General features: G+C 55.6%; 1 protein-coding gene across 4 annotated transcripts; it reads right to left on the bottom strand.

Moving 5' to 3' along the window:
• Positions 1–1,949: 1,949 nt before the first annotated feature.
• On the bottom strand, positions 1,950–13,120 carry Engase (endo-beta-N-acetylglucosaminidase). Of its 4 annotated transcripts, none has more exons than XM_016008568.3 (14): positions 12,861–13,120; positions 10,905–10,975; positions 10,571–10,772; positions 9,156–9,304; positions 8,590–8,747; positions 7,913–8,061; positions 7,503–7,668; positions 6,097–6,200; positions 5,625–5,733; positions 5,181–5,371; positions 4,118–4,266; positions 3,402–3,510; positions 2,820–2,937; positions 1,950–2,653 (listed from the first exon to the last, which is right to left on the bottom strand). In XM_016008568.3, exons 1-14 carry the CDS (start codon positions 12,977–12,979, stop codon positions 2,237–2,239), a joined length of 2,211 nt encoding a protein of 736 aa, XP_015864054.1. In that variant the 5' UTR covers positions 12,980–13,120; the 3' UTR covers positions 1,950–2,236. The 4 variants fall into 4 exon arrangements, with proteins under 4 accessions (XP_015864054.1, XP_006990337.1, XP_076399970.1 ...); XM_006990275.4 differs by having other exon boundaries at positions 3,402–3,507; XM_076543855.1 differs by having other exon boundaries at positions 3,402–3,507; positions 10,571–10,768; positions 12,861–12,962.
• Positions 13,121–17,290: the final 4,170 nt, after the last annotated feature.

Here is a 17,290-nt window from a genome sequence, read left to right as displayed (position 1 = left end):
CCAGGATGGCTTTTTCTGATTTAGCAGTTCCCGGCACAGGGGGCGGGGCAGGGGTAGGATAGGCAGGTTGGAGACCCCCTCTGAGCAAATACCTGGGATTCCAACCCCCGTCTTCAGGTTGGCCTGCTGCACCCCACCCCAAGACGGGCCAGGGGAGCAGAACAGGCCTCGAGGCTTCTGCAGCAAGTCACATCTAAAGGAGAGGGACACGCTGGGCATCCCCCAGCCACGGTGCCCCACTGGACGTGAGAGGTCACAGAGCCAGGGGTAGGGAGTGAAGCCATCGTGTGTGGACGCCCTCGGCTGTGGCCCTACATTCACTTCAAGGTGAATGTGCCGCCCCAGCCCTGAGCCCCAACTTCTGAAAGAGGCGGCAGAACAGCAGGGGGGGGGGGCTAGAAGACACGGGCTGAGCCCTGCAAGGAGAGGTGCAGAATCCAATCCAAACGCTTCAGGGCTGGGGCCGGGAGTCGGATCGCACCAAGACTCGCCTTCTCATTTTTCACATTGGATAATTTATTTCCAAGCGATTATATCCACCAGAGGGGCCCCGGCTTAAATGCCGGCAGATTAATTTTCCTGCACAGGAGCCAGTGTTGCTGGGACCGGGGACCGTGCTCCTGGGAAGCGGGGTGGTGCGGCTCTGCCTCACGCCATGCTCTGCTAAGCCCCCTCACTTCTAATTGCTTGCTCACCAGACTGTGAGAAAATAATTGCCACTATAAATTTTTCCTCCTTCTCTGCATAAAATATTTGAAGGGGCCAGCACTTTTAAGAAGCGGACTCGACACCACGAGGGAAGCGGGGCATTCAGGAATGCTGTACTGCCCCCAGACAGGCCACCTGCCCTGCCTGCCACCCACGGACTCTCCACTCCAGCCATAGCACCCTGGCGGGAGTGGGAGAGCCAGTGCTCTGGGGCAGGATCTGCCCGTGAACCAGAGAAAGTAAGGCCAGCACAGCACCGGGGGCTCCTCTGCCACCCTGCAAGGCTGGTGGAGCCATGCCAGAGTACAAGAGTAGCCTAGGCTTTACCAGAGGCCCTGTCCTGCCCCTGTCCCTGTGAGAGCTGGTAGAACCACCCGGGTTCCAAGTCCTCACCCTTACACTTCACTCGATAGGGGCAGAGTGCCCAGGAAATCAGGGAAGATGGGCAGGGGCAGTATCAACCGGTACAGGGAGGAGCCACCCTTGCCCTCTTTGCTTGGCACTCAGGACTCTGAGGAAGCCCCACCCACCCAACCCATACACCTCTGGGAGACGGTGACAGGCTACCCTGGCATCTGGTGGCCACCCACCCTATACTACAACATGAGGTCCACAGGTCAGACCCCAGAGCTGTGTCTCTTTTCTCAACACAGAAGGGATGTGAGGGCTCTATATGGTGGCCTGAGCATGAAGCACCAGGAGAAGCAGGAAAAATGCGGTTGGGCATTACCCAAGACGCAGCTACACAGCAGGCTGTTTCCATGCAGCCCAGTGTCAACAGGGCTCTGTACGGCTAAGACGTAGCCACCTCGGAGGCAAGGCTCACCCGCCTCTAGCAAGATAGAGGAAGAAACCTGGTGGCACCCTGATGTCTCTGCACCTTCACCCCGATCAGACAGCCTAGGGGAGATACTGCACAGGCAAGGGGGTTGGGGTTCATAGCGACAGCCGGCTGCCACCGCCACCATCCATACAGGTAGTCTGAAATACAACCGGCTCACCTTGTACAGGCGGGGGTGCGGTGCCAACGCCCACCTGATGGGGCTCCTAGTCCTGGGGGGCACCGTCCCAGCTACCCTGTGAGCACCCCGACACCCACTCCAACCCTGAGGGGTGTTGCCTCAGGCTTCAGGGAGCATCACAAATCCTGGCCCCTGGGGATCCTTATGCCACCAGTGATGTTTGTCTCTGATTGTCGACGCTGCGGGGGTCAACGGCCACCATTCTCAACAGAAGCGCCCTTTTAGACGATGAGTAATAGCCTTTATGGAATTTTTTGGAAGAATCCTCAAAGCCTCTCCTTCCTTGAGACTTGCATCCCATGGAGAGCATTACAAAGAAGGATGTGGGTGCTAGGTAACTCACCTAGAGCATCCACGGGGCCGAGCTTCCTGAGAGCATGGCCAGAGCCTAGAGACCTGGCCCCTGGGGACCCAGCTACACTCAGCGGTCCGCTCAGCCCTGGGCGGCTGCCCAGGAAGACACCTCAAGTCTTGAGGTGAGAAGAGCACTGTGCTGTGGGCTGGGTTCACTGAGGGGCTGAGTAGAGCAGGACTGCCCTGCCCCATTCAACCTGAGGCACCAGGAAGCCCTCCCTGGGGACAGGCTCCACCAGGAACTCCACACGACCATCCTGCCCAAATCTAGCAGCCGCCACTGCTAAGTCCACCACACGGTACTGGTTGGCAAAAGCCAGGCCCAGGAACACAGGCTTCTCTGTCCCAGGGGTCTCCTCCGTTGCAGAACTGCTTCCTGTCCGCTCCCGGCAGTGAATCCGGAAGCACCGGGCTTGGAGCAGGAGGTAGGACCAGTGTAGAGTGCAGCTGAGAAGGAGCCGGGTAGGGAGGCCCTCGGACCCCGAAACCAGGGGGACCCAGCGGATCTGTGAAATGGTGACATTCTGCACCCGGGGCAGAGGGGTCAGCAGGCTGTTGGCATCAACCACCTGGAAGGAGAGGTTTGTAAGGCCAGATGCCCAGGAGGACATAAAGGGGTGGCATCCCATGTGGAGGCACTCCTCAGTGCCTCCATCCACCCTTCCTCCTCCCCAGGGACCCAGACACTCCCACATCCACCCCTTCTCCCCACAGGCCCAGCTCCCACATACACACCTGGATCTCTCCAAGACGACAAATGAAGCTCTTCTCCTCCCGGCTGCCACCGGGTGGCCGTGAGAAGCTCACCAAGAGGTCCCGAAGCAGGCACCCATGCAGGCTCACCTCATAGCAGCTGAAAGAACACACAGGCTGCTCACAAGCCAGCTACGGGGAGGGCCTGAGCCACAGTATGAAGGGGGGAGCATCCGGAGGGTATCCCAGGTCATGGGGGCCAGGACTACTACAGCAGGGTCCTACAAGGGGTGTCCTGGTCTGTCTCACTGCTGCTGAAAACCTCGAGGGTCAAACCAAGGCCTCTCCTTCCCTCTTGTTCTGGGGTTTTTCAGTAGGGGACTCCTTGTTTGTTTGTTTGTTTGTTTCGAGACAGCGTTTCTCTGTGTAGTTTTGGAGCCTGTCCTGGATCTCACTCTGTAGACCAGGCTGGCCTCGAACTCACAGAGATCCACCTGCCTCTGCCTCCCGAGTGCTGGGATTAAAGGCGTGTGCCACCACCGCCCAGCAGTGGGGGACTCACATTCCTTAAATTCTCCCATGTGTGCCCATCGCCTTATGGGGACTTGACAGAGGAGGACTCACCGTTGAATCCAGCCCCCACTGAGCTGCTGGCCACAACGGCTGGCCCATCTGGCCAGCTTGGTGGGGGGCACCCGGAGGGGTCGGGGGCTGTGCCTTGAGCCAGTTTCTGCTAGAAGACATGGGCTTCAGAAAGGAGAATCCCACAGGAAAACCCAAGAAGGGCAGGATGTCTACTTAGCAAGGCATTGTGGGGAGGAGAGTCTAGGTAAGACCCCTGGTGGGGCAGTGGGGGGAGGGGGCCTAGGAGACCCTGGTGGGGCAGTGGGGGGAGGGGGCCTAGGAGACCCCTGGTGGGGCAGTGGGGGGAGGGGGCCTAGGAGACCCCTGTTGGGGCAGTGGGGGGAGGGGGCCTAGGAGACCCCTGGTGGGGCAGACGCTTGGAAAGATTTTGGAGGACCAGTGGGCAGTGTGTCTGGGACTGGCCAGACTCACTCATCCTGGCTATCTACCACCTTGCCACCTCCACAGCCCACTGGTGTGCCCATCTCAGTGTCCTGCCCGGAAGGAGACCTGTATTCAACCTGCCCAAAAGGCCATGCTGCTTAGCAGGGTCACAGAGGTGCAGGTAATGACCACAAGCAACAGATTCCACCCAAGGTGGGAGCAGCCCCGCCCCGCCCACAGCAGCCCCGCCCACAGCAGCTCCGCCCACAGCAGCTCCGCCCAGAGCCAGGACCTCATCCACCTCCTTTCCATGAAGTCACCCAGCCTCTCACCGTTCAACACCGAAATGCCACCCACATGGCAGCTGCTGGCATCCCCTGTTGTGAGCTCCAAAGCCACCTGGACGTCTGTCGAGTCTTCAAACTTGTACACCATCGACAGGAAGAGCTTGGGTGGCACCGGGACCAGCAGGGAGAACAACCTAGAGGAGAGAAACCCCACTAGAGGAGTAAGAGAGACTGCAGGTCCTCCACCAGCCCCTCCCTGCCTGGGTCGGGAGTGGGGTGGCCAGACACCTGCCCTGCTGTGGTCAGGACCCTGCTGTGGCCAGGACCCTGCTGTGGCCAGGACCCTGTTGTGGCCAGGACCCTGCTGTGGCCAGGACCCTGCTGTGGTCAGGACCCTGCTGTGGTCAGGACCCTGCTGTGGTCAGGACCCTGCTGTGGTCAGGACCCTGCTGTGGCCAGGACCCTGCTGTGGCCAGGACCCTGCTATGGCCTTGCTGTGGCCAGGGCCCTGCTGTGGCCAGGACCCTGCTGTGGTCAGGACCCTGCTGTGGTCAGGACCCTGCTGTGGCCAGGACCCTGCTATGGCTAAGACCCTGCTGTGGTCAGGACCCTGCTGTGGCCAGGACCCTGCTGTGGCCAGGACCCTGCTATGACCAGGACCTTGCTGTGGCCAGGACCCTGCTGTGGCCAGGACCCTGCTGTGGCCAGGACCCTGCTGTGGCCAGGACCCTGCTGTGGCTAAGACCCTGCTGTGACCAGGATCCTGCTGTGGCCAGGGCCTTGCCTATGGCCAGGCTCTGCTGTGTACTGGAAGCTCCTCATTCTAATTTCTTCCCATGCATCTAAGGCTGCAGCCACACGTTGGGAAGGACAACTCAGTGGGTCGTTGCAGACTCCTGCATGACAGACACCCCACCCGCTGACACAGCTATACAACACTTTAGAAGGCTGCAGGGGCGTCATGTGATGTGTTTGACCACAAGGTGAAAGATCTGAGGTCTAAGCCTGTAGTCACTTGGCTCCTGCAGACCCTCGGCCTAAGTTAGCTGCAGACACAGAGGACAGAAGGCAGAGAGAGATCCACGCGCCTCACCCAGCACTCACCCACCTCACGGCTACATTGTCAACCTCGGGTGGGATCAGGCCCCGGAGCAGCAGAGAGCTGCCTCCATGCCAAGCGTCAGCCAGACAGCAGTGTGTCTTCACCCAGCCCCGACTGTCTCCAGCCAGTTTGTGTTCACCAAAGAGGGGCTGGATCTCTTGGGCACTGGGGTGGTACCAAGGCCCCACTGCCTGCTCCTGAAGAAAGGGGGTAAGTGAGACATGGGGCAGGGCAGGGCCTCCTCTGCAGAGGCAAACAGAACACGGAGGTAGGGACAGGAAAGCCACACACAGCTCTCCTACTCACACCCTTTGGCTTCCCCCTGCCCACCCAGCCAGAGGCCAGACGCAGAGGGGCCCACTCCCACCCCGTCCTCAGCACCGTGACCCACGCAGGCCACACGCAGAGAGGCCCACTCCCACCCCATCCTCAGCACCGTGACCCACGCACCTGGCCATAGCAGACTCTTCGAGTCCCCAGACCCAGGCAGAAAGAGGTGACAAAAGGCAGGGAGCTGATGCTGTGTGTGGGCAGGAAGCGCTCCAGCAGTCTCCAGAACCTGACAGGGACAGAGGGAGCTGGGGTGAGGGGGCTGCTCTACATCCCTGCAGCCCTGTGTGAAGCTGGGGGGATCTCTGTCAGGGGCCATCCAGGGAGACTGGGGCACCCGGCTAGGGGCAGACCAAATGACATCTGCAGGAAGTGGTTGTCTCCCTCTGTTCCCTCCTGCCCAAAAGGTCTCCAGCATCCTCCCAGGGAGCTGCCAGTGGCCCCTTTGTTCTCATTGGATCCCCCTCATCCTCCAGTCACCACCCCATTGGAGAGGATCACTACACAGCAAGACCAGACCTACTCCCAGGTATCCACGGCAGCAGAGACGCCCTCTCTCCTGCCAGTCCGCGCAAAGCCCTTGGGGACTCACTTGTCCTGGTTCTGAAAGAAGTCATTCTTATCCAGACACTCATACACCCAGCCAGGAGCAAACAGCGCCACTGAGAAGCCATGCTTACGGATCAGCTCCATCGACTGGGGAAACAGAAACCAGGGAGATGCCCAACACTGCGACCAGAGTCCACACATGCTTCCTGGACGCCAGCTCACAGGGAAGGATCTCTCGGGGCCAGCGAGGAAAAGCTCTCCTCACAACTCCAAGCAGAGGGCCTTGGGCTTCATCCCTCTTGTCCCATAAGTCAGCTAAAGGAGGGTGTTAGAGAAGCAGCTGAAAACATGGCGGACTCAACCATGGAGGTGCTACCTCGGTGGACAGAGTGGCTGAGCTCACTGTAACTCTCTACCTCCTCCTCTATCCTCTTCTCTAGAGTCACAGCAGGTAGAGACTCTGCAGTTACCGGGTTGTGTAACTGTGTGCTGCTTAGTTTTAACTGTCACCTTGACACAATAACCCGGGAAGAGAGTCCCAATGAGGGACGGGCTACACTGGGTTAGCCTGTGGGCATGTCTGAGTGTGGACTGTCTTGTTGATTGACGCAGGGAAGACCTAGCCCATTGTAGGCAGTACCATTCCCTAGGCAAGGAGGTCCTGAACAGTATAAAGGGGGATAAAGCTGGGTGTGGTGACCTTTAATCCCAGGAGGCCAAGACAGAGAGATCAAGGCCAGCCTGATCTACACAGCAAGTTCCAGGACAGCCAGGGCTGCATAGGAAGACCCTGTCTCCAAAATAAGGAGAGGTGGGGGAAGGAGAAGAAAGCTGGCTGAGAATAAGCAAGGATTCATTCCCTTTCCCTCTGGTCTTGACTGTTTGATGGGACAGTCGCCGAGACTTGCCTACACTGACGGACTGGAGCCTGGACTGTAACCCGAGATTACACCCCTGTGTCTCCTGCTGCATTTCGTCAGAGTATTTTATCACAACAGAAGTGAAACACGGGCCCTGGATTAAATGATTCATCTACAGCTTCCCTCGGGACTAACAGACAGGAACTGAGGCTGCTGCTCACCTTTCCACCCTGCTGAGACATCTGGTCCCAAACATGAGTGCTTCACCTCTGTGCACTACAGCCCCCTGCACACCCCCTACGTCCACTGAGTGGCATGAAAGGTCACTCAACGCACTCCAAAGCATGTGGCCCGGGAGGGAAGTCGGTGTCTGTGGGATGATTCAAGAGTGGAAACAGGCCCTTCAGCCCATCTGACTGGAGACTCAGGAAGAGACACAGGAGTCCCAGGGTGCCTTGGTTTCCCTTCTCAGGGACAGTTCCCCTTTCTTTCCTTTGAGGTGCTAATGAGAATGGAAGGTCCCCAAGGAAGCGGCCACCGAGGGCATACAAACCAGTAGCCCTGGTGCGGGGCAAAGGCCACCACCTACCTTGTCTGTATCAAAACGGCCTCCGACCACATTGCTCCGAGCAAACACATCCACGCCCACATACACGTCAGCCAGGCGCTCCCCGGCCTGCGCCACCATCCTCTGCAGGTGTTCCTCCCGCCAGTTATAGTTGGTGAAGAAGCCATCGCAGGAGTCAAAGAAGACCCTGAGAGGTGGCAAGGACCAGCTGAGGCCATGCGCAGCTGGACGGGACACCCATCTGCCGTCAGCTTCCCTGATGCTCAGGGCCACGCCTCACCCATGGACTGGGGCTGCCCATGACTACAGTCTGCAGCATCTGGCCCTGTGGGTACTGATCACACCTGCTCCCTCCTCCCCAAAGCTGCCCACACAGGATGTCCTGTAACCCCGTCCAGCTCCTCTTCCTGCACGGCCACCCCGGCGCTCACCTGTTCTGTTCATTGAGTTCATCCTGCCATTTGAGCTGCCCACTCTGTACCACGCTGTCATACCAGAGCACCAGACCTCCAGGAACCTGCTGATGGAGCTGTGTGGTCAGGTACCGGAGAAATGGAGGTGTGTTCCCCACAGCAGCTGGCTGCAAGAGAGGAAAGGAGATCAGACCCTTGTGAGGCTGGGCAAGTCTGTCATGAGAAATAATCAGTATAGTTGAGAAGGGAGGCCACAAGACCCAACACCACCAAAAATGCCCCTTGTCCCACAACCACAAGGGAGGAAGAACCTAGCTATCCTTGTCAGACAGAAAAGAAACTAGCCCAGAACTCAGGACAAGATAAAAAGCAATTGGAGGGGTCCGTGGCCACAGAAAAGCCACACAAGCCTGAAGCAGGGATGGGGAGAAAGCATGTGGCCGCACCGAGGGAGGAGGCAAGAAGAACAGAGCCAAAGAAGCTCATGGAGTGGCTGGGCTCTCCCCTCCCTGCAGTCAGAGACGACACAGACGGTCCTAGCTAGGATGCGAGAAGCGGGTCTTGTTCCGTGGGCTGGGGCTAGGTCCGGAGCAAGAGGGGTCACGCAAAGGGTTGAGGGCAGTGGAAACTAGCAGAAAGGATTTGCAAAGCGAGGGGTGGAGGGTCAGGCACCAGGACGAGGCTTCAGTACTTACGCTCAGAGAGTTCTCGATATTGATGAGCCAACCATCGAAACGAAAAAACTGAGCGATCTGGACCAGCCGATCAGCCACTGCCTGGTAGGAGCGCTCATCCCCAGCCAGGAAGGATTCACAGAGCCTGCCTCCCTCCTGCCACTCTGTGATGAAGGTCCCTGTGAGACAGGAGATGGAGACAGCTACATGGGTGGGTCTCCTCTGAGCCAGGGCTTGGCCAAGTGTGCTTCCTGGACAGCAGGACTACCGGAAAATGTAGACATTCCATCAGTGGTACTCTGGGATGTGGTCACAGAGGATGCAGGACAAAGCTGGACAGGCATCACTTTGAACCAGGGGTTGGCAAACTATGGCCTTGGGCCTGACCCAGCCACTGCTCGTGTAAGTAGTACTTTCCTGGAACGCAGCATGGCCCCTCTGCCTACCTGTCATCTACAGCCGCTCTTATGCTGATCACCACCACAGGAACCGATAGTCCACCCTGGGAAAACGCACGGACGCCATCCTAACCCATGGACGTGGCTACATCACAGGATCACCCAGCAGGTGACCACCCTGGCTCTTACCCAGCACACAGACCCCATGCCGGTGGGCGGCGTTGGTCCAGCACACGGGGGGGATGGTGACCGTGTGGTGGCTGAAGTACACGAAGATGTCGATGTACTGCCAGTGGTAGAAGGAGTACGGAGTCTGCACCTGTGAGCCCTGAATGAACCTGGAAGACACGGAGAGGAGTCAGGTCCCAGGAGAGAGAGTCGGGACACAGTGATTGCTGGGGGGGGGGGGGGGGGGAGGCAGCGCCACGGGTGAGGTGTCTCTCTTCAGTTCTGGTCACTGGCTCTGACTGAAAGCCTGCTGTGTAAGATCCTGTGTGAGAGGAACAAGAGCAGGAACTACCTGAGGCTCTTCTGTCAAGAGCAGCCAGGAGCAGGAGCTGGGGTGACAGCCAGTCGGCAAAAACGCTCGCCTTGTGTGAGTTCCCTCCCCAGAACTGACTTTAAAATAAAAAATAGAAAGTCCAGGTATGGTAGAGTGTGCTTGTACTCCCAGGGATGAGAAGGTGGAGAGTCCCAGCTAGACCAGCCTTGTCTACTTGGTGAGTTCCAGGCCAGTGAGGAAGCATGTCTCAAAAATAAGGTGAAGAGCACCTGAGGAATAAAAGCCAAGGTTGCCCCACCCCACCCCACCCCACCTCCACGTGCACACACTGACACACAAAACCAGTGAGGGGGCGCTAGGCGTGGGGGCATCTGAGGCAGAGGGACTAGAGGTGGAAGCCAGAGCTGGGCTATGTAATGAGTTCTAGACCAGACGAAACTACAGAGCAAGACCCAATCTCAAAAATCCCAGTGTTTGGGGGGGAGGCAGTCATTCACCAGCCAGGGAACTGGTACAGGCCACGGATCTGCACAGACAGCATTCTGGCCTCTGTGAGCAGAGGAAGCAGGAAGCAGAAAGGCTGGGTGCAGGCCCCAGCTCCGGCTTCCGCCCCGCATGCAGGGTCAGCAGTGCCTGTGACTCCCGGGGTCTGCGGGTTGGTCACGCCCCAGACGGGGCAGTTGGCTCTGACTCAGCTTCCCATCACCCTGCCCGAGACTCTTCTATAATGTTCCAGATGTCACTCAAGCTAGCCTGTGCATAACTGGCAGAGAGAGCACAGGAAGCCAGAGCAAGAGAATGGAACAAGGACAGCGCTAGGGGAAGCGCCACAGACCCATCGGATGAAGACTGCTGGGCCAGGAGGCCTAGAGATGTGGGCGGCAGTTCTCTGCAGGGGCAGCCTGAGGAACTAGCGTCTCTGCAGCTAAGATAGACACGCGCTCACCCAACTCCACCTTGCTTCCGTCACGGGAAGCTTAATCTAGGACTGAGTTTCTCTCCCTGAGGCATCAGAGGCCCATCTAGAACCTGCTTTCCCAACTGCTGCCCTCTTCCCATCCTAGGGCGGCCAGCGAGACCAGTGCTGTGTCAGGAACCTCACCTGTCTTCCAGGTACCCGCCCATCATGTCGTGGCACAGCAGGGTCCGGGGCCTAGGGCTGCTCAGTGGGGGCTGGCGACGCTCCAGGGGCTCCAGGGCGACATTGAAACCATCCTCCATGAGGGGGGTCCATGCCAGGAGCTCCTCCAGTGAAGATAAGTAGAAGCTGATAGGTCTGGTTTTGTCCTTGTCATAATATCTAGCTGGTCCACGGAGGGAAACAGAAAGAAATAATGGAAATCAGGGAATTCATGCAGATGCTCTGACCCGACAGAGAGAAGAGGAGGGCTGCAATGGCCATGAGGGCCTATTAGTGGGAGCCTCAGTCACCTCACCTGGTAAAGGGTCCGGGGTGAAACTGACCACATCTCTAAAAACTGCTTCCTCTTCTTGGTCCTCTTTGATCCTAGGCAAAGGGTGGGTTTTTACAAGATTAATTTTTGTTTTTACAAGATTAATTTTTGTTTTTGATACAGGGTCTTGCATAGCCCAGGCCAGTCTGGAACTTTCTCCTTTCACCTCCCAAATGCTGGGGTTATGGGGATGCTCCACCATACCCCATTTATGCTATGCTGGTGACCACACTAGGCTCTGAGCATGTTGGATGAGCTATCAACTGAGCTACATTCTCAGCCCTCTGAAAGGGTAAATAGCAGTTAGAAGCAAATGGCTAGCTATCTCTGGACATGGCCTATAAACATACACCAGAGGCATGCATGGAACCAGAGACTGGAGAGCTGGGGTTCGTCTTGTTTATTAGCCACCAGGACCTGCTTCTGCTTGGACAGATGCCAATGGCAGCCCACACGTGCGATTTCCCCACCCAAATCAGGCAAATCACACACTAAGAACCCCAAGATAGGCACTCCCTAGGGTCACAGGCCTTCTGTGGCCAAGGGATACATAGGGTCTTCAAGTACTAGTAAAATTGAAGGCCCTGAAAGGGCAGAACCAGGCTTTATCTCCTGTCCACACACAGAGGCATGGAATACTCACTGGGCCCCCACTGTTCACCAGTGGATAAGAAAAGCACCTTGGCTTCATGAAGTCACAGTGTGAGCACACCATAATCAGGAAACATTCGTTTGTCATTACGTTTTAAAGTATCATTTTAAGAGTAGTGAGAAGACGCTATAGTAACCTTTAGGTATGGCAGGCATCGAAGCTGGACTCCCCTAAACCTCCCAGGGCCCGAGGCCATCAACAATGACTTGAGCTCCCTCCATAGGATCAGCCATCGATCACTGACCCAGGGCCTCTGTAATTAAAGGAGCCCTTGGCACTGCAGAGGTGGCCAGACAGCAGCAGGTTAAAATGGAGATAGAGTCCTTCTTTTTCTGTGGTGCTAGGGCTCACACCCAGGGCTTCCCACATCCTAGGCCAGTGCTCTACCATGAATCTATCCCAAGACCTTCCATTTTTATTTTAAGACACGGCCTCACTAAACCAGGTTGGCCTCAAACTTGTGATCCTCCTGCCTCACCCTCTCAAATAGCTGGAGTCACAGGCTGTGTCATCGGGCCATGCAAACCACCCCCTTTCAAATTTCATCCCCAGACTTCTCTCTTCCAGATGCCCCTCCCTGGCCGATGCCTTTATCCTTCAGCTGCACCCAAAGGAACTCAGAGCAATCCTGCCTGCTCCTGTTCACCTTTGTCACCGTATAATTCCTCCAATAAGAAAGAAAGGACCGTATTAGAATCTCTTCCACCCAGAAATACCTTTCCATCAGCCAGCAACCACCGTATAGTATGAATGGCCCATCTGTCTCACTGCAGAGGGTGTAAAAACAAAACGGGACAAGCCAAGCCTGCGCTAATAAGTTCCCCAGTATTCTACGGACCAGGGGGTTAGTACCCCAAAAGGAACAGATCCCCATACCAGAAGGGCATGTCTGTCCACTCCTGACTTTGTGCCCATTCTGATCCTTCCCACGTGGATATCCACCAACCACGGTCCTCCTCCTCATCCCTAAAGACTCAGTTCAAATATCACCCTAACAGAAAGCCATCCATGTTTGGGACTGCCTGATCTATAAGGCCAAAGGTATGATAGCCATGGCGCCAGCCTTGCAGGACGCGACCCGATGGGCTGGGACAGGGTCCGTCATGGGTCAGGGACAAGGGCGCTGCTAGCTTGCTCAGGTGGCCCGTCTGCGGCCAGGGATGGAAGGATAGAGGGACGCAGGGATGGAGGGAGCCCACCGCGAGCAGTGGACAGTGTCGCACTGTGCAGGGACAGGCAGCATGGCCACCCCGGCCCAGACCGGAGCTCAGCCCAGCCGTGCGCACCTCCGCCCCGGCCTCCGCCGCCCCGGCCTCCGTTCCGACTGGTCCTGCGCCTGCTTCTCCGGGGCTGTGGGGCCCCTCTGCTGCGCAGCCCCCCGGGTCAGCACCGGCGGGGGATCCATGACCACCCGCGCCCGCCGGCCGCTAGGGCCTCCGGACACCTTGCTCCAACAGCCAATCGCAGGCCTGGGCCTGCCCCTGCCGCCGCTCTCAGCCAATGGAGAGTGCGCAGCGCCGCGGCGGGCTCCTTCCGGCTGGAATCAGACCGCGCTCTGCAAGCGGGGCGCGTGGAGCCAGAGTTAAATAACCGGAGGGGGCGGGGCTAATGGGCGGGGTCTGGGAGAAAGGCAGGGCCGCGAGGATCCAGAGCCTCAGGTTCTAAGAGATCCCCAAGAGCGCCTATCTGTGTGACCTGGCATTAGCCACAAAGCTCTCTTCCCAGTAAATTGAGGTGCAGCCCAGACAGATGAAGGAATCCGCCAGAGACCACCAAGTCAGTACACGGTAGCGATGAGCCCTGGAACTTGGCCACATAGACCAGGCTAGCTGGCCCTGGAGCTTCCCTGGATCCCGCCGTCTCCACCTACCATCTCCAAATGCTGGGATTATAAGCATATGCCACCATACTCGGCTTTTTTATTTTTTAATTAAAATGTAATTACCTGATTTTCCCCTTCCTTTCCTCCCTCCAACCCTTCCTGTGTACCACACTCACTTGATCCCTCTCAAATTCATGGTTTTTATTTCTTTAATTGTTGCTACATATGCGTGTATATATTCCTAAATATATAAACACAACCTGCTCAGTCCCTATAAATGTTACTTGTATGTATATGTTTTCAGGACTGGCATTTGATACTGAATAACCAACTGGGGAGGGGCTCTTCCTGGGGAAGACTTTCCCCCACTCTCAGCATTCTGTAGTTCCCTGTAGTTATCTGTCGAGGATGGGGGCCATGTTAGTCTATTGGAGTCATCATTGTCCAGGTCTTGTTTAAGCAACCATGCTGATGAAACTTCACGGATGTAACTCCTCTGCCTTTTCTAGGAGGTACAACTAGACTTAAAACCTGTTCAACAAAAGGAAAATCATGTCTGGCACTAGTGATATCAGAGGTCATGGAGAGGAACTTACAATCTGCACTTCACTAAGGCAGCACGGTGCTGACTCTTTAACCCAGGTTCTGGACTCAAATCCTGGTCCTAGGGCTTGCAAAGTTAACTCAGGTAAGCCAGCTGAGCCAACTCTAGGTCCAGTGATGAGATTTTAACTCAGTTCTGCTAATCACGCTGAAGAGTAATATTCAGAGCAACATAAAAGATAAAACTGATTCCCATTCGTACATCAGCAAAGGGCTGACGATTGTCTTTTCTCGTTAATCAACAAAAGAAGAAAAGAGGTGTTATAGTGAGCTTAGGGTGGGGCTCAGCAAAGTCTAGGAAGTAAGAGGCAGGTGGGGGAAATGGGGTGGGAGGACAGTGACACTTCCTGGAGGGACTGTTTGCATCATCTACCCTGCACAACTTGGAAACAGCTGGAATGGACCCGATAGGATGGTGAGCATGGTGAGCGTGGGTAGTTTCCTCCTGAACACATTTCCCACTCCCAAGCCTGTGTTCTGCAGAAGTATACCCCGCCAAGTATGCAGGGCCCAGGAAGCACAGGAGAGACTCACAGTGAACTTGAGGCTCCGTGTGTGTTCTGAGCCGTGGGAAGTGCTAGGAGAGGAGGAGATGGCTTCCGCCTGAGCCCAATGTCCCTCTGCAGCTTGCCCAAGCCAAGTTAACTGGGCCTCTTTATTGCTGTTTGCAGCCTTTGAGCTTTATGAGGCCCCAAGCGTCCATAAACGCCAAGGGTGGGGACAATGACTAAGGTGGTTGACTATGGCCCCGTTCTGTTGTTAGCTAGACAGTCAACAGGGAAGAGGCACTGGGGAGCAAGATATAGTGATCTACAGGACAGAGTTGGCAGGACACCTCTTCCCACTGATCCAGTGGGGGGAGGGAAGCTCTGTGTGAGGCTCAGACTGTGAGAAGGTAGCAGGTCACCCAGCTTGGGCCACTGTCCCCAAATGCAGTCATCTAACGTGAAGCCTCGAGGAAAGAAAACAGCTATCTTGAAAGCTGTAATAGATGGGAATGGTCCCACCTCCGCCAACCTTCGGCCTCTGTGCTCTACCCCCTCCAGAGACCTGTGTGCATCCAGAACAGAGTTACAAGTGGGTAGGTAGAAGTGGCTGGGCTCTCAGGTTAGGGTCTGATACCTCCCCCCACACACCCCCGTGTCCCCCACACCCTCCCACCATGCTCCTACAAGGTCGTGATAATAGGCCAGTCCTGTGAAGGTCATATGACTGAAGGGATCAGCTTCTCGGATTTAGATGTCAATGGTCACGTCACAGCCAGAGGACAACATTCCATAACATGGCCTAACTCTTTCTTGTCCCCTCCTTCTCAGTCCCCTCCACCCCCACATATTGCTCCAGAGATCAGAAGCACGAAGACAAAGCAGTGAGCGTGAGTGCTGGCATGTGAGGCCAGAGATCCGCTGCTCTGAGTGGGCCCCCCACTTCTCTTCCCCTGCTTCCTGCTGGCGGCAGGGTGAGTATCTGCCAGTATGAGGATCTGATGGTTGGAACTGGCAGCCACTTGGGTCTGTGAGAGGGTACAGAACAGTAGGACTTTGATGAAACAGACACAGTGTCAGCCTGGACCACTTCATGCAGGCTCCCCCAGGAGAAAAGCTGTGATTGAAGCCAGAGCAATCTCTGTGTCTACGAGGACAGCTAAATCTGAGATGATGTGGGACAACAGTTCCCGGAAAGAAACAGCATTTTGTAAGCTGACTGACTAATTAAAACTTCCTTGATGATTAAGAGTTAGAATGTTGCGGGATCTAATCGCAAATGATCTGAGCTACCTTGGCCCCTGGAACAGCTGCCTTTGTGTGACTATTAGGTAAATCCTTTGGAATGTACAAACAGGGCCCTAGGTTCCACCAGCCCCAGAGCTAAGAATGTCCCAGGCAGCACCCGAGGCCTATAGCAGATTCCTTCCGCGCTGTAACCACCTACCTGAAGTTTCCAACGATATATTTGAAAAGTGTCTTCATCTATGACTTCTTTATTCTGTTACTACAAAAGCTCCATGAAACTGCTACCACACTGAGATGTTGAATTTGGGGTGACCTGAATTTTTGTTCTTAGTCCATGATCACTGATATTTGGCTCCAGAAATAACTCTTTTACCCCACTGAGGTGAGGGCTGATGTTTACGTCAAGGACTGACTGTATACGTTCCTTGACTTCTCCTGATAAACACACTGTCGATTGAAAATATTATCAGTCGGGAATACATTCAGGAGGCTGAGGAGGGTCTGGTGGGTAAAGTGCTCTCTGGAAAGCAGGAAAATATGGGTTTGGGTCCCCAGCACCCATGTGAGAACCTGAGTGTGGTGGCAAGTGGTTGTAATGACAGTGTGGGAGGCTCATTGGCCAGCCAGCCTAGACAGCCATGTTCGGTGAGAAATCTTGTCTCAGAATAGAGATGGCTGAGCATTTTGAGAGTGCTTGCTGCTCCACTAGAGGACCTGAGTTTAGTTCCCAGCACCCACATTAGGACAGCCCAAAATTGCTTGTAATTCTAGCTCCAGGGGATTCAGCGCCCTCTTCTGGTCTCCACAGGCACCTACACACGTGGTACACATTTAAATATATATAAATATTAAATAGACATATATATATATATATATATATATATATATATATATAAACTTTCTGGACCTGGCCAAGCGGGAGGCGCCATCATGGGTGTTGAAATTCACCACAATAAGGACCGAAAGGTTTGGCACGAGGAGCCCAAGAGCCAGGACATCTACCTGCGGCTGCCAGTCAAGCTGTACAGGTTTCTGGATAGACGAACCAACTCCACTTTCATTCCAGCTGGCCCTGGCGTCCCCCAAGGGCCATGGCACCATGCTCCTGTCTGGTCCTTGGAAGGACTGAGAGGTATAACGGGGCATTTTGTCAAGGCCCCAGAAACCCTGCACAGCCACACCAAGCCCTGTGTCCACTCTAAGTTCCAGTGTGCCAGAAGCTGAAGGGCTGGCCACGGTTACAAAAACTAACCCTGGATCTTACTACTGTTATTTAAAAAAAGCCTTGGATGTGGAAAAACAGGGTAAAATAAAATGAAGCAGCATAGAAAATACCAAATGTCATCTTCTAGCCTCCACACCACACACACCACTCACACACACACACACACACACACACACACACACACACACACACACACACATTCCCCCCTCTTGCACACATTCCCCTTTCTCACATACACTCTCCCCTCTCTTACACACACACATTCACACACACACACACACACACACACACACACTTCCCCTCTCTCACGCACACATTCCCCCCCCCACACAC

This window comes from Peromyscus maniculatus, chromosome 8 (genome assembly GCF_049852395.1).
Source record: "Peromyscus maniculatus bairdii isolate BWxNUB_F1_BW_parent chromosome 8, HU_Pman_BW_mat_3.1, whole genome shotgun sequence".
In the NCBI taxonomy this organism is placed as follows: Eukaryota; Metazoa; Chordata; class Mammalia; order Rodentia; family Cricetidae; genus Peromyscus; species Peromyscus maniculatus.
The sequence above is the reverse complement of the archived record's forward strand: the minus strand, read 5'-3'. Positions and strand labels throughout refer to the sequence as shown.